This window comes from Halyomorpha halys, unplaced genomic scaffold (assembly GCF_000696795.3).
Source record: "Halyomorpha halys isolate HHAL.00 unplaced genomic scaffold, Hhal_1.1 Scaffold64.1, whole genome shotgun sequence".
Taxonomy (NCBI): domain Eukaryota; kingdom Metazoa; phylum Arthropoda; class Insecta; order Hemiptera; family Pentatomidae; genus Halyomorpha; species Halyomorpha halys.
In genome coordinates this window covers 1613478-1636372 of record NW_027116348.1, presented here as the reverse complement: position 1 = coordinate 1636372, position 22895 = coordinate 1613478, and the positions used below count along the sequence as shown (strand labels likewise).

Below are 22895 nucleotides of genomic sequence, written 5' to 3'. Positions count from 1 at the left end.
GACCGTAACTGTATTTCTTATGACTATTTTGAATCCAAGATGGAGATAAGTAAATTTATATTTCTTATCGTGTGTGTCATAGAATGGAATGACAGCTTATTTAACCTATAAGTTCTCGACACTAACTTTTCATTTATGTACTTATAGTACAAGACTCGGGAAGAAAAAAAGGCAGTTATTTCACCCCAATTTTTTATTACTTTAATGAAAACTATGCATAATTACTAGTCAATACTAATGAGTCTGCCAAGTATAGGTAGGGGAAATAAAAAATGGCGGCTGTTTCAAAACCTTAGAAAACACTAATTTTTCATTCAGAGCTCTATATCTTAAAAACTACCAAGAACAGTAGAAAATCTAAAAGAACTTATTTAACGAAGAGTAAATTTGCTGAAATATTAGCCCTAAAGAGCTATTTACGTCCAATAGTTTTCGAAATATAGTTTTTTAAAAAGCAACATTTCTTAAAAATCTACTGAAACATTAGTAATTAGTTAATTTATTTTGAGAAATCTATATCTCAGGAACAGTGTGACGTATAGATGTCAATTAGTACTCAAATTAAAGCTAGTTTAACGGACTATAAAGTATTTTATGACTTTTACCCTCGCAGGAATAGTAGTTCTCATGATATGGACTAAAATAAATTGATTTATAGTTGTTCGGACAGTAAGTTTGATTTATGAAAAACTTTATTTCAGAAACCATTGGACCTAAAGGTGTCTGTCTGCAATGAAATTAAAGCTAGTTTATTTTACTAAATATAAGCTAGTAAATTTACAATAAAATAGTTAATAATGTTCATCTTTGTAGGAGTAGTAGCTTTTACAATATTAGGCAAAGCAAACTCACAATATGTTAATTTCTAGTTGTTCGTATAAAATGTTTAATATTTGAAAAAATATGTGTCTAGACCCATAAGACGCCCATATGTCTGCCAGCACTTAAAATAAAGAAAATTTAATTTACTTACTATAAAGTAGTTTATTACACTTATCTTCGTAGAGGTAGTAGTTTTTATGTTATTCACATATGAATATAAATTTGCCAAATGAAAATTTGTCCAAACAACTATAAATCAATTTATTTTAGCAAATATCATGAAAACTAATATTCATACGAAGATAAACGTAAAGAACTACATAATAGTACATTAAACTAGCTTTAATTTTAGTGCTAATAGACATCTGTAGGTCAAATGGTTTTTGAGATATAGATTTTTCAAAATAAATTCCCTAACTTATTGATCTTTCAGTACGTTCCATACAATATTTTTATGAAATGTTGCTTTTTAAAAATCTATATCTCGAGAACTATTTAACGTAAATAGCTCTATTAGGGCTTACATTTTAACAAATTTATTCTACTTTAAATGATGTTCTCTTAAATTTTTTATTGCTCTTGGTAGTTTTAAAGATATAGAGATCCGATTAAAAAATTAATTATTTTTAACGTTTCAAAACAGCCGCCATTTTTTATTCTCCCTGCCTATACTTGGCAGAATCATCAATTTTGACTAGTGATTATACATAGTTTTCATTAAAGTAATCAAAAATTGGGGTGAAATAATTACTTTCTTTCTTCTCTTGGGCTCTTGTACTATTGGGCCGCATACTTTTATCGCTAGTGATTCCTCATCACATAAAACAGGTAAAACCTTGGAAGATTATTTTTTTTATTAATCTATTTCGTGCGTGCTAATCCCTGAGATTGATTATATGTATAAAATTTGTTGAAAAATTAGAAAAACATCAGATTTATCATTCATTCACCCACTCCTTATTCCTATCTGTTGCACTAAACTGAGGATGATATGAAAAATAACAATTTTCTCTTTTAGCTTCGAATTATGGATATTTCAGGAATAAAGGAAAAAGTATTGAATTTCGTACCAGTATAGATAACTGGAAATAATTGAAAAATTGTTCATAGGACTTTCTTATTCTCGCTATAATCTTGTTTATAAATTGAGGAACCTTATGAACGAATAGCAAAGAATAAATAAGCACCATAAACAAATCCATAAAAATTACATTAATTCGTCCGCTGTACCATTTTTTAAATTATTTTTTATTTGATTAACTGCAGGATTCTAAATTATATTAACTGATTAACATTAAATTTACGACTTTCGTCGATATCATTTATAACCAGTATTCACACTTTTGTAATGATTTTTCTTTACGTTAGAAATTGAGTAATGTGGTGGGGCAAAGCGAACAATCTTTCCAGGAAATGCCAAATTTCATCTAGATAACAGAATACCCAAGGCATGTATTTATAGAGTGAACCTGCAGAGGAACCACGTTTTATCGGAGATGGCGAGGATGCCAGAAACGAAGAGATATGTGAGCGGGATTCTGAGAATGTATCAGGTGCCATGGCATCTAAAAACAGAAATGAGAAACTCCACTTTCAGAAACTTGAATTTATGAAGATGATGTGTACCATAACATTTTGGATAAAACTAATGAACATTCAATTGCTCTATATATATTTTTAAAAAGCTCTAATGAGCATATACCCTCAGCTCATTATAGATAATTCCTGTCATGCAAAATTTGCATTTCAGTGTTTCACGAGGTGTGCAAAGCGACTATTAACTTTGTTCTTGCCTACAACACAACAATTTAATAAAATATAAAGCCGTATACTATGGAATTGTATGGAAAGTTATCGGGCGCTATCGGCTATTTCCGATTTCCCAGTCTTGCTAAGCTGGTAGTGTTTTCTTTTTTAGTTTACAATAAAATTCGTTCATACTTAATATTTATAAATTTTTAATTACTACTAACAATGATATATCGCTGATTATTTTAAATAAACATAATTAAAGTAAATGTTTTTTTTTTTTTTAAATTTCGGACTTTAAGCCCTTTCAGACTATTTTAATAAGCATAACACAATGATATGCCAAATTTAATCAAAATCCTGGAAGATAATTTTGAAAAATAATAATAATAACAAAGGCCTAACGAACCCGTTAGTTCGATGCTGATACCACCAATCGCTCTCTACATACATTCTTCCAGTGATGCCGCTCCAAACCCATTTCTTAATGGGAGGATTGCATTAACACTGATTTAGTTAATGCAATCCTCCCATCTACGTTTCGGTCTATCCCTCAGACGTTTACCCATGGGTTCAGTGTTTATTAACATCTTAGGGATCAGCTCGTTACCAATCGCTACAACCTTATACGCCCATCTTATACGCCGCAATGCTATAACTTGAATAATATTTACCGGTTATAGGTTCCTTAATTCAGTATTGTGTAGTCTTTTAAATTCTATCGTTAATTCATCGTTTTTCGGTCCGAATATTTTACGTAACACTTTATTTTCGAAAACCTTAAGGCACTGTTCATCCCTTAGTATAAGAGGCCATGTCTCGCATCCATGAAGAATAGTGGGAAGGATAATATTTTATATCATACATCTGATAGTTTACTTCATATATACGATTTGTTACATTTTTTTTTCTATTTTCTCAAAATTTAAATCTCTTAAAGTATAGTAATATTTACTATTTCTTTATTGTTTATTGAGCCACGAAACCATGCATTCAGTGGTAATGAAGGACTAGCACTGAATATTTCTTTGAATGTTGTCTGGAATACAATTCAACAACAAAAAGAGTTATGTTCCTGTATTTTTAAGTTCTTAAGGCTGCATGTCATGTACCGAAATATTTAGCACGGAATACAGAATTAATAGTGGTACCAATATAAACAAATGCAAAGGGCTAACCCCATCATTATTCCATCCGTTCTATAGATTAATCATTTGGAATATTAATAATTATAATTAATTTTTATTTTTACCTAATTCGAAACTTTTAAACAAAGCTTTACTGAAACCTTTGTATTAATTTGTTTTTCCTTTAATAAAGTTAAAAATATAGCACTAAATAAGTTATCTTTGGAAATTTTCCTGACATTACACATGTATCCCTGTCTTGGAAAAGTCTCTCTTCAACATAGATGTGAAACCACGTAACATTTACATCCAAACTTTTCAAGAGAGATAATATATATATAGATAATCTAATTTTTAAAACGTTTAAAATTAGATTTTCATTATATTAAAGTGTGTTTTTAAAATGGTAATTTCATTTTGTCAGTGATATACGAAATACAGTGCCGATTGTTGAAATGTATCCGATGAAAGAATTAGGCAGCATTATCAATTATGTAAATTAATTAAACTAAACGAGTAAAATAAAGATTTTTTAGGGATTTAAAATCAACCTTTGGCTCTGTTTGCCACTCAAAATGTATTTTTAATTTTTTTTCAGAATAGACCGGGAATTCTAAACTCTGACATGTTAGATCGAAAAAAAATCACACAGTTAACTCACTGATGGCCTTTCCTTCATTCCCCTTCCCTTTCATCAAAATTCATATTGAATATCGCAAACGCAACACTGGCCACATAAAATGTCAAATGATACAATATGAAAAGCATTTAAAAATTAACTTCAATATTCTATTTTATTTGTATATTCACGTTACCAAAATTTATTTATTTTTTAATTAAATTTATATGAGTTTATATATGTTCAAATAATATTATTTGAGTGGTTTTTGGAAATGGACAACTCATAAAAAATAATATTTCATTTTTTTATTATTTTTATTTTTTTTGGTAATTCAAGAGATCTTGCCTTGTGAATCTACCGTTCTACCTTTTAACTTACTCATTATTCCAAACCATAGGCCTAAATTCAATATTCTTTTACTTACTGCCTATTTCATATCAGTACCTGAATCGTAATAATTAATAAGTCTGGATGCTTTACTTAGGTATTGTATCGCAGAAGAACTAATGATTGGAACTACAAATGTCTATTGCAAAGCAAGAGAATTATTTTCTGCCACAAAAGAGAACATGTAAATGCAAACACACAGGATGGAGCTATGTACCACCTTCTTGCAAAACATTTTTCGATTGGAAAAGTCAAAACAAAAATTTTGAACATCGTAAATCATTTAAAGTAACTTCTTTGCGATTACAATGATTAATTTACGTCATTGTACTCTTGAAACTTCACAATAAGGTTCCTAAATTCCAAAAGGATGATGTACATGATATAGTGAACAAGAGTAGTTGCTTGCTCTTAAGATATATTGTGGGGAAAGGGAGTTATGAAGGTGAAGCCCAGGTTTCGGGACAACGCTGATAGTGATAGTGACAGTGAAGCAGCAACTACCTTCGTGTAGAATGACATTTGCTGTTAATCATAAAATATTGGTCTTATAACACTTTCCAGTCCTGGCACTTATGTTAAGCAGGTAACAGAAATGAACCCAATGTCATTGAAATGAATTATAAAAATCTAAAAAACTATTTCAAAGGTCATCCAATTTTTTGCCGGCATTCTCGTTCTAAAAATATTATTTAATGATAGCCAAGTGATAAAAAATTATAACTATAAAAAAATAAAGTAATGAGTTAACACAAGTATAGTTACGCAGAGGCTTGCTTAAATTGCTTAAATTTTTAACATGAGTTCCTCAGGTGGAAGAACACTGACGTAGCTCAGTTCCTGTGCCAAATATTTTTTTAACTGTTATTGATGTAAAGAATACTAAAAATAAAATAAAAACAGATATAACTAAGATGCTTGTTATAAACTCATACTAAACGTAGCTAAAGTTTCGTTCAAAATAAAATGTTATTATGATATGTTATGAAATATGTTTAGACCAATGAGCGAGACTGATTGAGGAGGCCAAGACTCAGCGATGAGTTGTAGCACCTATGTTATTATAATTATTATTAAATGTAAATTAATGTTTTTATACTCAATGTTCTTTTAGTTTACAAATAGGCCGTTCAACTTTGAATGAATTATAGTTTTTAAGGGAGGGTTGAATTGCTATTTAACTTATGATACAAACTTTCTCCTCAGTTGACGCCTTCATTTAGTGTAATTGCATTTATAAGATTTTTATGGGACTAGACTTTATTTAAATAAAGGAAAAAGGAACTTAAGAATATGTTTAATGTGAATTGACGAAAATTTTACGAAAAATAAATAGTAGGGCTATGGAATTCATATAATGTAAATAGACCTTAAATTCGCCAAAAATATACTAACTTTATACATCACAGTCATTAAAAGTTATTCAAAAATCATCATAACTACATTTTAAAATTACTGTTTCAGAGATCTCAAACTGGACAATGTTCTCTTAGACTTTGATGGTCATGTGAGGATAGCAGACTTTGGTATGTGCAAATTGCAAATTTACTTGGACAAGACGACCGACACATTCTGCGGAACACCAGATTACATGGCACCAGAGGTGAGATATTAAATAATTGTCACATGACTAAGGCTCGGCCAGGTGCTAGGAATGAACATAGTAATGAATCAGTAACTTCATAGTAACAAGCTGGCATCGCTTGAACGCGAAAATGTTTGCAATTAATTTTTTTTAATAATTTATTTATTGATATTTACAACTTTATTGATATATACACATCAAGTGAATTTCCTGTAAGTGATATTATGACATGATAAAAACATGTGGAGAATCTACCCATTGATAGAACTCCAAAAACATTTCTAAAGGAGAAGATCTCGAGGCCATCTTCTTTTCAGACGCCTAGGAGGATTATTAGGTAGTGAAGGAGAAACCAGGTTAGAAACGAGTTGGTTTGGGTGGTTGAGAAGTTTATTATAGAAGGATTGGTATCTGGTTCTGGCCAAATCGGCAACATAGGGGACACTGAGGTCCTGATGGATGATTTGATTTTTGACAAAGTAAGGAGCATTAAGGATTTTACGAAGGATTTTGGACTGTAAGGATTAGATTCGAGAGGAATTAGATGGTTTAGTAGAGCCCCATAGCTCAACTCCGTATGTTGAAATAGGCCTTATAATAGTCTTGTAGATCAGTCTTTTGTAATGGATTGGAAGTTTGGACCGTTTGTCTAGTAAATGTTGTAATAGTCGGAATCGGCGAGCAGTTTCCTTTCTTTTCAGTCTTGCATGAGGATTCCATGTCAGTCGTTGTCCAGATTTAGTCCTAAGTAAAGGATCTGTTCAACAGGAATAAGTGGAGTATTATTAAAAGATACTGTAGGGCAAGACGAAGGACGAAGGTTTACGACGAAGGGTAAATGTGATCTGGTGATTTATTGGAATTTATTTTAATCCTCCAGTTTTGGCACCATTCTTCGAGGGTGGTGATGTGAGATTGGAGGGTTTGGGATACAATGGAAGAATCCTTATTCACTGACAATAGGCATGTGTCATCGGCATACGTTGTGAGAATAGTGTTAGAATGGGTTGGGATGTCAGCTGTAAGAAATTAAATTTTAAAGTTGTAATTTTAAATTATAAAAATAAAATTAAAATTAAAAATTTCATAAAATAATTTACACAAAAGAATAAAGGTAGCATAAATTAAATAATTAGTAGCCTACCAGAGTTTAAAAATAAGGCTGCATTTTCTACGACGTATGTTGCATTGTCTTCGAAAAAAGAACGCTTAATCTGGATGTATAAATTATTTAAGAAAACTTATAAAATCTTATCCTACACAAGTGCACACCTTTTTGTTGCTTGTTTTATAATCAATAGACAGTCCTAATGATTATGATTAAACTTTGACCATTCCAAAACAGATCATCAAAGGATTGAAATACAACCAATGTGTGGACTGGTGGTCTTTCGGTGTACTGCTCTATGAGATGCTTGTTGGACAATCCCCGTTTTCCGGCTGTGATGAAGATGACCTCTTTTGGAGTATATGTAATGAAAGGCCACAGATGCACAGATACTTGTCAGCAGCAGCTAAATCTATATTATATGTCGTAAGTATAAATTTTATTTGTACACAACACCTAAGAAAAATATTATGAAAAACCTATAATAACAGAATTACATATTTTATTTTCAAATTTAATTTTTAATATTGCTTCGCTCCCAAGGTTTGAAACGCTTCGATACTTCACAAGGTCCTACTGAAAGTTCTTTGTCTAATAAATTTTTTTTTTTAATTTTAAACATTTTTCGTTACCAATCGTTACAACCTTATACGCCCATCTTAAACTCGCAACTCTATAACGTGTATGGTTTCCTTAATTCAGTGTTTTGTAGTCTTCTATATTCTTTCGTTAATTCATTGTTTTTGGGTCCGAATATTTTACGTAATACTTTATTTTCGAAAACCTTCAGGCGCTGTCCATCCCTTTGTATAAGAGGCCACGTCTCGAATCCATAAAGAACAGTGGGAAGGATAATATTTTATATCATATATCCAATAGTTTACTTCATATATACGATTTGTTACATTTTTTTTCTATTTTCTCAAAATTGAAATCTCTAATTTTCAATTCATGGCGAAAATTGAGAATTAGAGATTTAAATTTTGAGAAAATCAAAAAAAAAAAAAAAAATGTAGCAAATGGGATTTATGAAGAGGCACTTTCAATCGATTTCATTGAAAACGTTGCTTTAGTATCCAGACAACCACCCGTCTTAGATACGTAATTTCAAATTCGTAGGGCTTATCATTTTTCAGCTTGGTTAATTCGCAGGCCATATTGTGAAACTTGGTTATTTGGACTCTGGGGATCTCAAAACGTGTATTTTCGTTCAAAACTCGAATTCAAACATTTTCAGGTTCGTACTATTTACTTCTTTTTTTTATTGTTTATTGGAGCACGAAACCATGCATTCAGTGGTAGTGAAGTCAAAACTGGAGGTAAGATGAGAACTAGCACTGAATATTTCGTTGAATGTTGTCTGGAATACGATTTAACAACAAACAGAGTTTTGTTGCTATCTTTTTGAGTTATTAAGGCTGGATGTCATGTACCGAAATACAGAATTAATAGTGGTACCAATCTGAACAAATACAAAGGGCGAAACCCCATCATTATTCCATCCATTCTATATATTAATTATTTGGAATGGTGATAATTATAATTAATGTTTATTTTTCCAGAATTCGAAACTGTTAAACAAAGCTTTACTGAAACCTTTGTACTTATTTGTTTTTCCTTTAATAAAGATAAAAAATAGAGCAATAAATAAGTTATCGTTGGAAATTTTCCTGACATTACAAATGGGATACATTATATACATGTCTTAGGAAAGTCTGTCTTCGGCATAGGTGTGAAACCACGTTACAGTTAAATCTTTGTCTTCGAAAAAAGAACGCTTAATCTGGATGTATAAATCATTTAAGAATACTAAAAATTATAAAATCTTATCCTATACAAGTGCACACCTTTTTTTTTTTGCTTGTTTTATAATTAAAAAAAAATTCATACCTTGATATCTCCACATTCTAAAATGCTTTAAATAAAGTTAGAATTATGGCGTATGTTTTCATATTTCATAACCTTTTTCATAATTTACCGATCCTTCCCTGCTGCCAATGATATATTCTTTGGATACACTCCAAAGTGAGGGTCAGCGACCGCTCTGGAGCCTGTTGGCATTATGACAAAAGCTAAAATCACTTAAAAATGGAGATGAAAATGAGAGATGATTCCTTCTCCATGCAAGAAACCAAATAATGTATTCTTACAATTTTTTTTTGTTAAAATTATAGATGTGGTGACACTATGTGCGTCCCATTTAATCATTCCTAACTAGTCACTCAAAAAAAAAAATTGAACTTAAAGACTTATATTTTTAATCATCAAAGTGATTATCCAATATAACGTATGAAAAAGAAGAGTCGGGTTCAGCTCTTCGTTCACTCATAGGGTTCAAGATAATTGTAAAAAAATAAAGTAAATAAATAAAACCGCCATAGATTTCACAAACTTGTAATCGAACAAGAAAAAAAAATTAAGAACCCCACAAATTTTGAGGTTTTACATTTCAATTCTCTTGTAATCATAAATCTAATAAAACAAAATCTGTCTGCCATCTACGGCTTACTCCGAAACTACTGAGCCGTTTTTTTGGTAGCGATGTTACAGATCGCTGGACGATGATCCTCGAAACTTGTCATTACCACATTTTCAAAATGGCTTTAAATTAGATGTTTCCATTCAAAATATTAACAAGAAAAAATATTAAAATAGCAAATTTATAAATGCACTGGATTTAGTTTCTGTTTATTATTTTCAATTAGAGCTAAGAAAACATTAGTTATGAATAAAATGTTTATTTATTTATAATTTACCCAATTATAACTAAAAATTGCATCAATGACAATTTAGGCATAGTATTATTTATAAATTTTTCCCTAGATTCTTCATTAAAGAACTTTTTACTGGGTGAAGAAAAAGAATTAAAGAAAAGGAGAAAAACAAATAAACACCCCTCAAGTCTTGAGGTTGTACATTTCAATAAACATATCAGATGTTTTATTACAATACAATAATGAGCCTTTATGTATTAATTTGGAACGTTTTTAAATTAGATCACAATAGAACCCCGTTTATCAGGAATAGTGTAGCCAAGACTGAGAGTTGTTGATGTTGATTAAATAAAACAGATTTAAAGTGATATATAAAATAAAAAAGTAGAGAAAAAAATAATTTAAAACTAGAAGAGACACAAATTAACCTAACTCTCCCTTTGAATACGAAAGGAAAACCAATAGAATAGAAGGAGGTCATCACCACTAAATTTCAATTTCGATATTCACGAGAACTGTAATTAGGGCACGTTTTTCCAACAAATACATTATCTTTTAAGAAGAAGGAATAGTTTTTATTTAGTAGGAGTTTATAGTAAACAAAACAAATTGTTTTAGCTGATGGAGAAAGACTGGACAAAACGGTTGGGATATGGTCAGAACGGAGCAAATGACGTCATGGGTCACGATTTCTTCCAGGGCCTAAACTGGAGTCTGCTTGAGCGCCGCCAATTGGAACCTCCCTTCAAACCAACAGTCGTAAGTTTATTTCATCTAATACAATGTTAGATCATTTTATTAATATTTCAACGTAAAATTCATCCAGAGTTTTACTTTAATTTTATCCTAAAAAAGTTATATAAAATGGGCTGAAACGTCGGCAATTATAAAACATTTTGTTTACCCTTTTACTTCATCATTGCACCTTCAACCATCATAACCCACGGACATTGTATTCGTATAAAATTATAGTTTCATTTGAATAGAAATGTAGTTTCCAACCTAGAAGTGTAGTTCGCAATTTTTTTTTTTTTTTGTGTTGATTTATTATATTATTTGTCTTTAGATTTCTTTGTAACAAGTTTTTAAGAGGTAAATGGACAATTAAAATGGCTCAAAATACACTTTTGAGCAGCCTAATTTTCATATATTTTCCGAGAGTGACTTCCCTTTGCCCCAAGGCAGAAGAGGGAGTGGAACTTTTTTCAATTTCCGGCTTAGTGGTCCGCAGATTTGAACGGGTGGGAAACCACTGGAATTAAAGAAACCTTATAAAACTTGACTTAATTTCTTGAGCACGTTTTAAAAATTATTTATTGTATAAATGTTTAAGTTGACTAAGGCCGTTGAGGTAGTTAAGGCATCGGTCTAAGTTACCTCGGAACTGCAGTGGCGCACAGTTGTGGAATGTGTGAAAAAACACTCCAAATTGAAATATGTCTAATTATGTTAGTGAGTATGGTTTCTTACACTCAAATACATATCAAATAGTTCACCGTAGTTGTCCTATCAAATAATATTTGTGAGTCATATTACAGATTTCGGCATTGAGAAAAAGCGTGCTTTTACTGGTTGTTCTTATTTTGTTTTAAACTATCCAAAAAATATAAATATTTTGGCCAAGTCAATAATAACGAAAGCTATTTTTCGAATTGATGTTTTTCAAAAGTAGCTTTGTTTCTTGAAATATTTTTTTTAAAGTTTCTTCGGCCACTTCCAATTTAATACTGGAAAAATTTGTTTTTTACACATTTTCGATTTACCAGGAAAAATGAGATTTATTGACCGTTGTGATGAGACTACTTTTCCATAAAAGTGTGCATATTGGAGCAACTTTTAAGTTTCATTGACGTATTGAGACGTATGAAGTCAGGGGCCCTCTTGGAAGGTCTAACCAAAATAAGCCGAAAACAATAATCAAATTAACTATTATGAATCAGAATAACATTTTATTTATTTATAGGAAAACAAAACATTATTTTAATGATGGAAATATTAAGATTTATATTTTTACATCTGAATGTATTATCAAAATTTAAAAAATGAATGCATTCCATTGAATTTAGCACACAGAATAACATAAGACCTCATGAGAATTATAGAAGATTTAAACAATTTACAGGTTTTTGCACACAAACAGAAGTTTCCCCGGACTGTGTGGAGCCTGTTTGAATCCTGGTTGGGTTTACTTTTATTTCCTGGGGTCCCATAGAATGAAAACTTATCTTTCCACTTTGTTTAGAATGGAATAGTTACCTCTGGGTAACCCCCTCCCTTTGGTATATCAGAAATTACCAGGCAAGGGGTAATAAAAAAAAATTATGTTAAGTGATACACAGCTTAAATGGTTAGTGAAAACTTTTAGGTACTTCAGTGTTTGTTCAGAAACTAAGCCTTGGCGTATTTGTTTAGGAGTTCTCAACTCAAATATTTTCAATTCCTCAGAAGATTCAGAATCCTATTCCTTTTTCATAAAATATGAAACAGCTACAGGAAAATCAATTGAGAAAATACTTTTGTTATGTATTAAATTACATTCAGAGTTTAATATTCACTTTCATTACTAATATAAATAATTGATCAGTTAAGTGCTTAAGTGGGGTAAATCAATTTGAACTTTTGAGATATTCAAAACTATGGAGGAAGTTAAATTTTTTTTTATAAAACTAGTCAAGTCACAAGCATATAAAAATATTTAGGACCATTTAAAGTTAATGAACTCAACAACTAATGAAATAATTGTTATTTTGTGAAAACTAATTTTGATGAGAACAGAATGGCACAAAACTTTTGCTCTCAACAGCTCAATTGATACACAGGTGTCTTTTAGTGACCAAGCCAAATTTTTTTTTAATATTATGTATATTTATAATTTCCTATGAATAAGTTATTCTCAGATGCTAATAAAGGTCAATTTTGGTGAAATCAGGCTTAAGGATGTTGAACGTGGGGGTGATGGACACAAATAAAATGTTTTTACTGTTCTTACTATTTTATTAGTTACGGTTAGATAACATAAAACATTTTTACTGTAGTGAGAACAAAGAACACAACACACACCAAACAATAGCTTTGTGGCAAATCCACAATTGACTGTCACAAGTTTGCCTCAGAGCAACATGTATACAATAAAAAATGAATTTTTACATCTCACTTTAACATAGGATGAATGTCAGTGCCCAAAAAAGTAACTTTAGTCTGATACATTACTCTAGCATCTTTGGCATGGTGGGGGCATTTCTTTTTCTGGTAACTTTTTTTAAAATTACTAGTAGCAGAGAGTATAACATGTTAAATTTTGTATCTGTGTGGAATTGGGGATAAAATAATATTATAAAGAGTTCCAGAGAAAATAATTGTATAAAGAGTTCCACAAAGTAAATAAAGTAACAAGAAATTTGAATTAAAAAAAAAATTGAATTTCTTATTATTTTTTGTCAATACTTAAGAAATTCAAACTGAATTTATGTAAATTACTTGAATTTTATATATTTTATTTTTGTTTTAGAAACATCCTTTGGACACTAAATACTTTGATAAAGTCTTTACCCAAGAGAAGCCACGTTTGACACCAGTAGAGAGGAGGATATTAGAATCGATGGACCAATCACAATTTGATGGATTTAGCTACACAAATCCAAATGCAACACAATAGTGTTTTACTAAGTGAATTTCAGTATTTTTAAAGAAATTATGTAAATAATATTTGACTTAAGAGATATTTATCTACAGCCTCATAATAATTATTATAAAAAAGTAAAGCTGTTATTGGCTTCAGTAAAAGTAAAGGATTTCATTAATAAAGATGAAATATTAAATAAAAATTAAGTTATATTACCAATAATGCAACATAATTTGTCCCAAACTCCAGGACTTGTTCTTTACTAAATCAATTTTCATAATGAAGCAGACTCAGATAAGTAACATTTAAGTTTGATGTGCAAAAAGTGGTCAGGAACCTGGAGGAAAATCAAATACCAATTTTTAAATGTTCCATTAAGAAAATTTAGTAATAATGTGTATCCTGTCATCTGTAAAATATCTCAAATTTACATATGAAGTGATAATGTTATAAAGAGGGCAATAATTTGTTTATATTTTGAATAAAACATAATTTAGTTACTTCAAACTGTTAGGGTAATAATTTGTTTATATTTTGAATTAAACATAATTCAGTTACTTCAGACTCTTAGGAGACAGTATCAATGACCTAATGTCCATTTTGAGTGCTAGACACAGTGATGTAATAAACATGGCTGATAGGAATTTAATTTTAAATTATTAAACAATATAAGAGTAGCTTAATGCAATATTAATGTCAGATTTTTTCACTTTTCTTAAGTAGTGATTTAAAATCAATAGAAACATTAAAATATAATTATTTCAACAAGTTAAATAATAATGTTTACTATAGAGAACAGCCTACACCTGGTAACTATAATTCAAGTTACAGCATTGTGGCGTATGAGATGGGCGTGTAAGGTTGTAGAGCTTTGTAATGAGCGGATCCCTAAAATGTTAATAAACATTGAACCGACAGGTAAACATCCTAGGGGTTGACCGAAATGTAGATGGGAGGATTGCGCTAAAACTGATTTAGTAGAATTGGGTTTGAAGGGCCATCACTGGAAGGATGTATGCAGAGAGCGTTTGGTGGTATCGGCATCGAACCTTTGGGTTCGTTAGGCCTTCATTATTATTATTATAGAGAACAGCACAGTCAATTTGGCCCAAAAATTAATTTTATGTTCTTGTATCAAGATCCTGAAATATTATCACTTGTTAAATATCATCATTAACCCCTTGATTTCTCATCCACTCATATATATTTATTTTATATCATGAAGACAAATGTGTCATGAATGAGCCATAACCATTCATTAAACAGTAAATACTGACAGACATATTTACCATTTTGCACCATAATACTTAATGAGTGGTTAAACAGTAATCAACACAATTATAATTTCACTAATTTTATTTATATTAAATATAATTTTATATTAATCAACAATTTCCAATTTAATTCACATTTATAATAATTTAACTATAGTTTCAATTTACCTGAATTGATGTCTTGCTAATGAGGGTGTTTGTATAAATGAATAAACCTTTATTCATAGTAATCAAGAGATTTATTAGATAATACACCATGTTATATTATACATCAAACGCTTCAATCAAATAGACAGTGCTACATAAAATAAAAAAAGTACTACGTCAGAACTTATAATGAATCAATTGGAAACCATAGACGAGAATTATATAGGGCACTATAGACTAAAATAAAATAATTCGACTAAAATTAATAATAATCATAATAATACCACCAATCACTGTCTATATACATTCATTCATCCAGTGATGCCTGTCCAAACCCAGATCAATCTTGACGCAATCCTCCCACTTAGGCTTCAGTCCACCCCTCAGACGTTTATCCATCGGTTCATCAGACTAAAATTAAAACAGAATATTCCAAGGATGGGAGAATACCCCAAACTGTGACTGGAAAAATGACAAAAATAGAATAAAGGACTGTTCTTGTAACAGAAGATTTTTTTTCTCAGATACAAGGAATTTATTCTTTTTCTTCCAACGAAATTAAAAGTTATATTATTGAAAAGCTATTATTTTTCTTATCTTTAAAGTGTTAGGTATTATAATTTCCAAAAATATATCATGTTATGTACCTTTTCAGCCATTTATTATATCTCTAGTGCTTGATTTAATTTATATTATTTTGAAGTGGGTTTTATTAAAAATAATTACAGTTTATTTCTTTTATTTAATTGATCACTATTTTAAGAGGAACAGCTCCTATCATAAAAATTTCCTTCAGCATTAATTGATTTTTGTAATTTTGTTTGAAACAATAACTTGTATTGTTCAGTGACTGAAGACTGTAGAAGTGAAATTAGTGGGATAGATTATAATCAGGCTGTAGTTAGACTAACTGCAATTTAGTTATAAGTAAAGTTTTGTTGTTTTTTTTTTAAATTAATGAGATCTCAAAAAAAAAATTAAAAAATTGTCGTAAATACATTTTTAATCAAAGATCTAATATGCTAGAAATGTAATATGTACATTTAAAACATGTAATATTTTTATATATTTAATTGCTCTACTAAGAAATGCAAACAAGTGATGTGTCATTATATTTTCTTTATATGCTGTTTGATTATTTGTAAATAAAGTAGTCCATTTATACGTATTGTTTTTATTATCTGCAAGAAATTAATCTAATAATTGTAAAAATTATATTTTTTTCTATTTAAAATTTGAAACAACCCAAGTCCATTCAATATAATGTATTAAAATGGTTCAAATTAAAAAACAATTTTAAACTTCATTACAAAACTAGAAAAACTCAAATAACACCTATAAAACTTGGGCTATTTTCAAAGTAAATTTTTCAAATACTAAAATAATTGTGAATATATTCACCTCCAAATCATTCTGTAATCTCAATACACTTAACCCTGAAATGTTTCAGATAACTTTAAATTTCACATAGTTCTTAGTTAATAACAAACAACTGATTAATGAACATAAACCACATTAAAAACAAATGGCTCAAACATTCTTTGTGGATGTTAAGCAAAATTTTCTGATAAATAAGGAATATTCACCAACTGATGAAAGAAGTGTAACTCACCACTGCCAGAAGAAATATGATCAAATTCCAACACAGCAGTGTAAATGAGAAATATAATTTAAAGGAAGAATTATCGAGACAAGGTTTAAATAATTTTTAAAGAAACTGTGGATCAGGCCATCTTGAATCTGAAGATATTACTGAAGGCTGATCTAAAAAAATCTGGTATGTTTCAAATAAAGCCTGAAAATTCTTTGGGTTTGTAGATGAACTAGTTTAGTTATAAAACATGGCCATGGTTAGGTGATTCAAAAGACTGATCATTGGTTCTGGTGATATACATGCAAGAAAGAAGGTTAAATATTTAGACCTGAAAAAGCTTATTATTATTCTCTGTAATAATTTTACTCATTTCAACCCTACTGGTACATATAATTCAGAAGCAGCATAGCAGAAAAAAGGACAATCAAGCAATACATGTGTTTTGAGAAAACTGTATTCATAAATTTTAGTTTAATAATTTTTTTATTTTGAGATATAAATCATAACCGCTATCAAAATCATCATCTTTAACTATCTTGTAACAAAATTAAAACAATATGTTGCTTTAATGTTGATCTTAATATTGTTGGGATTTCACTTTTCGAAATCCTAGATGTTATATATACACACAGTACAGTGGTAACAGTATGAGAGTGTATACATTTGGGCTATCCATAGCACTGTAGGATTCATACACATCTTGGTAAGTAAATATTATTTCAAAGTTGTTCTTGGACATGAATTTTGAGACTCCTAATAAATTTAGAACTGGACCGACCCTAAGCCCACTTGTCACACTGGTTCCCAATCCAATAGTATGTTCCATACTTAACTGATCAAGATGGTCACTTAACAAGTGTTAAATTTAATATAGCTAGCTACAACTGGCTATTAGATCAAAAAAACATGAAAATATTTAAAAGAAAGTGAACGGTAATAAAATCAAATCATCATGAAATGGACAAAGTAATAATAAATTAATTATATACCATTAACAACACATATAAATAAAAAATACTTCATGAAATATGTATACACCATACAAAAAAAAAAAAAAAAACTAAAAATATAAATTATTTAATAAAATACAGTAAAAAAAATTATATGTAATAAAAACTATTACCAATCAGATTATAATATATCACAAGGCTCCTTTTTGACCAATAATTGTCACTCAAATTTATAATTAGGTTTACTCTTGAGGTGGAGATTTAAGTTTCAAAAAAATAAAAATTCTTAGCTTTGTTACAACATATTCTTTAATTTTCAAAGAGAAATTAAAAAATAAAAATAACTTTAAAACACAAAGAAGTTTGAAACAAAAAATCTGATAGAAGTAAATTAACAGGTAATATATTCTGCGCTTACAATAATTCAAATCTAATGTCAGCTATGGCCATGTGGACTGAAGAAAAATGAGTCAACTGAATAATTTGGACTACATAATGTATCATTGCAGAATGGTAAATATTTTTGATGCTATAATGTTTACATGATTAAAATGGTAGATATAGTGAGCTCGACAGTAAAGAAATCACTGAATAATTATGAATCAATCAAAAGATAAGGTTTAAGAGATGAAGTTCTTATTACATGAGACTTAACAATAATTTTGTTCTTAATGCTTTGGCTTTCAATAACATTAAACAGAATAATATATAGTAGGATTCTTTACTAGTTTCAAGATCAAACCTTGAGGTTTTATTAAGTTTTTTTGAAAAGTTTAGAAAGCAGAAAAGAATTGTTTGCAAAATATGTTTCACAAGTTAGATTACAAAAATCTTTTTTCTCTGCCTTTTTTCACAAAGTTCCAATCATTTCATTATACTTCCATAAGTATGCTTCTAATTATATCTCCAATCAAACAAAAATATAGAATTGAAATTTCTTGATGAAAAATTCTCGATTGAAAATCAATGAACTTTCTTTACACACTTTTAATGAGGGTTCAGCAGCAAAGTTTTTGAGAGAATTTATAGATAGAACTATTTTATTAATTGTCTTTTGTGATGTTTGTGTGTCAGCTGAAACTTTTAATAGGAAAATTAATAATAAAAGTGACTCAAAGTGTACATAAGTTAGAAGTGTGGGTGGGTTACATATGGTTCAATTCCCGGCTTAGTTGTACGCAGACTTCATTGGCTCCGAAATTACAGAATTAGATGGTTAAAAAAATAATGAAAGTAAATCAGAACTAATTTTAAGATTATTACTGTTCTGTTAGTTCATAATGTAATCATATTATATCATGCAATAATATGGTTTATATGAAAAAGGAACAAATAACCAAAAATGAATATTATTACATGTAATAATTTAAAATCTTTTTTTAATCACCAACTATAAAATAAAACACAAAATAAATTTTTTTAAACAATTACTTACTAAAAATTATGTAGTAGTACTAGTGAGGTTAAACATCACATAAATTAGAATGAAAATAATACTTTAAAAGTGTGGTTGTTATAACATAGCAGTGCTATTGGTTTAAAGCAGTGGTTCCCCATCGGGGGCCTTCTTATAATTCTTTGAAACATTTACACTAACTGGATTCCTAATTCCATAATTAAACTAATTTTCTTAATAAAAAATTTGAATTTCCTAATGAATATTTATAGAAATTGTATTCAACCTAACACTAAGTAACAAAGAACAGACATGAAGATGGAGAACATATCAATATCAGGATAATCATTCAATGGAATAAGTAAAAATATGGAATTAAAGATTTGAAATAAATGTTTATTTTAATAAGGAAACAGACTAGCTCTGGCCTCTAATTATTGTTTATTAATATATATATATATAACATAATAAAACTATTTTTAGTAATCACATTTATTAATATTTGAGCACAATAATAACAATAGTTTTGTTTATAAAAGGGACAAGATTTTAAACAAAAGATATTCTGTTTAACATCACATACAAATCTCTGAATATCAATGAACCTTCCTTAAGCGAAATGACGGTATATATTTCTTTGAAGATCCAGTAAGTATCTTCTCTTTGTTATTTATCAAATATAAGGCAAATGATTTAAAAAATATAATTATGTAAACAGAATAGCACTAATAATATAGCCATACTTGTAAAAATTAATAAACTCATCAGACAAGTAATTATGATTTTAAAAAATAATAATAATAAAAGCTGTTTTAAACATTCTTACATTCAATTAGGATTTTATCATAATCCAAACTTCATTCACATACATGATTTGAATATTCTGATTGACTAGTTTTGCAATTGGAATCACAGACAGTATTTGAAGCCAGAAAAACAGTAAACTAATAAGTAACAAAAAAAATTAAACAACATAAATTGCATTAATAATCTCTTCAAAACATTTAATCCAATAAAAAATAAAAATTAATTAATCTCAACAATAAGCTGAAATAATTCAATTTTTCTTCAGAATACTTTACAAATTAAGTTCTTTTCAAGTTTAATTAATTAAAGAAATTTTTGAAAATAGAACTAAAGACATTAAATGTGATTATGAACAAACAACTGATTAAAACAACTAAATCAACTCAACTAAATAAATATATTAACACCAAAACTAATCAGTTGAATGACATATTACAATCTCTAAGTATTTGGAAATGGTTTCAGGATTGTAAAATAATTAATGAAGAAATTGAAGCTCATAAAATCAAAACCTAATTCCATTGATGTTGGAAAAATCATGTTTTAAAGAAAAAATAATAGAAAACATACCACTCATTAACAGTTCACAACTTCAAAACAGAATGTCTACTTAAATTGGCCAATGATAGCCCAAGCCTCCTCCAAATGTTTCCATATTATTGTAAAATAAGGACCATAAAAAATCATAAGAAACATTTTCATTATTCATTTTTGAGTCCAAAAATAGCTAAAGGTTCTATCAATATTTTTAAAGCTTACACATAGCAATATTTTGATTGCATTTAAATTTTTTTTCTCTTCGCATACATTTATTAATTATTCAAACTAACACTCAGTTTTGATTTTGTTTGAAAATCCATAATTATAGAGTTAATAAATTAACTTTTGCTTCATCGGGAAAAATTTATTTATTTCTCATTTAAGAAATATTATGTAGCACTAACTCCTTCATACATCCAAATCATTTATATGAAATTCTAAAATACTGGAAAAAAATACTGATAAAAAAGTTTTAAAAATCCTGTTTATTTTTTTATAAAATGAATGGCTGCTCTAAATGTTCATATTTTCCTGAACAGTATAAACTGTAAAAACATCAGTGCTGATTTATTTCTGCATTTAAATGTGCACCTTAATTAAACCTGATTGAAGGAACAACTAAGTTTTTTCATAAAAAATATTTTGAATAAAGTGTTTCTAATTATTTACATTTACATACTGATTAATTTAGCAATTATGATAAACTAATCCAATAATAATTTTACAAAAAAATAATCATCATAGTTAGTTAAATGCTTTGTATAGAACAATTTTATGACATTAAGTATTCTGAATGATGCAATAATTCTTAAACATTTTGCATATTCGGGGAAAAAAACAATCTGACTGCATTACTCCATCAAAAACTAGCATATATATATATATAAAACGTTCAGCATTTTAGTGAAAAAAGTAAAAATCAAAATGATAATATTAATGAATAAAGATGATTTTTAGTGTTATAAAATTGAATTTAATAAAAACTTTATGTTAATAATGATTCAAAATAACATGCGTGCAAATGAAGACTAGACAAATAACCGTTCTCACAATGGGTTACTTAAGAATAATAAAGTATCATATTCACTGAAGGGGGTATGTATATAACAAGATAAATCCAATATTTTTTTAAGTAATACAAAAACTAGTAGATGAAAGAACAACTTTAATATAAACTTCAGGAGTGACAACAAAACATAAAAAAAAAAATTTAGGTATCGATAATTTCCTCTATTGACTGGTTTGACAATAATCAAAAAATAAAAAAAATTCATTATTCACAACCTTGTAAAACAAATTTCCCTTTGTTCTAAAAAAAAAAAAAAAGTCAAAAAATAAATAAATATTACTTAATATCAATCTAACTTCAGTTCATAAACAGTACATATTAGTTTTAAAACCTAATAAAAATATACAGTTTACATAATACATATATTAAAAAAACAGAAATTAAAGCATTTATCATGTTTAATTTTTCATATTACATTGTATGAATAGTCAAGTTCAAGAACGATTTTATTTTTAATTACTGCTGATATGATTGTTATCAGGTCGAATCAAACCTGTTGATTCTGCCAAACTATGAAATCAAAAGATTGTTTTTATTTTATTTTTTTAAATAGAAATGTTAAATCACTCAGTAATGGAAATGAATAATTCAGAGAATAAAAATGCATATCTTGGCTGTCACATTGTTATCATTGCTTTATAAAATCCAAATCGTTTCCAAATATTTAGAGGAACAAGAACATTCAAATAAGTGAAGAAAACAGTGATCTTAAAAAGAGAGGGGAACCAAATCTAAACGCAAAACACAGAAAACCCTTCAATCTGATCTTTAGTGTGGCCTTCAGAAATTCTAATATTTAACTTTAGGGAAAATCTATAGGGCAAACTGTCAAGACTGTTTATTGGTCTGCCAAAATTTACGAGAAATACGTTGAATATAATTCACAAAGAAGAAAATTACCTTCCGGAATTTAGTGCTCAAAACTGTAATAGATTAATGACATATCAAATGAAAGTAATAATAAAGACAAAAAGAAATATCCTCTACAGTGATTTAAAATTGTTTATGGAGAAACACTTCTTATTTCTTGATTTAATAACATTTTTATTTTATTTTTTTACATGATATCCATAATTGATCAGAAATGATTGAACGTATAAATTATTGGTTGTATGGAGATTAAGACAAATAGCAACAAGTGCCCACTTTTATGGTTTCAAAAAATAATTAATTTCATAATGGCAGAATAAACAAGAAAAATTTACAATAAAACGTTTGGAACATTAAGAAAAGGTAGCTTATGAAAAGATATATGAACAATAAATACAAAGAAGGCAAAGAACAAAAAAAAAATATATATATAAATTAAATGCCAGTAAACAGTTTCAAAGAAATAAAAAACCTATACTTATTGTGAAATCACAGACATATTCTAACATTAT

General features: G+C 28.7%; 1 protein-coding gene across 2 annotated transcripts in view; it reads left to right on the top strand.

Annotated features, from left to right (window-relative positions):
• Pkcdelta (Protein kinase C delta) overlaps positions 1 to 15240 on the top strand; it is a 98480-nt gene extending 83240 nt beyond the window's left edge. For both annotated transcript variants that reach the window (XM_067053157.1, XM_014438684.2), the window contains 4 exons: positions 6172 to 6310; positions 7638 to 7826; positions 10733 to 10873; positions 13623 to 15240. In XM_067053157.1, coding sequence (XP_066909258.1) covers positions 6172 to 6310; positions 7638 to 7826; positions 10733 to 10873; positions 13623 to 13769 — 616 coding nt within the window. In that variant the 3' untranslated portion in view covers positions 13770 to 15240. The remainder of the gene's footprint in view (positions 1 to 6171; positions 6311 to 7637; positions 7827 to 10732; positions 10874 to 13622) is intronic.
• The last annotated feature ends 7655 nt before the right edge of the window (positions 15241 to 22895 follow it).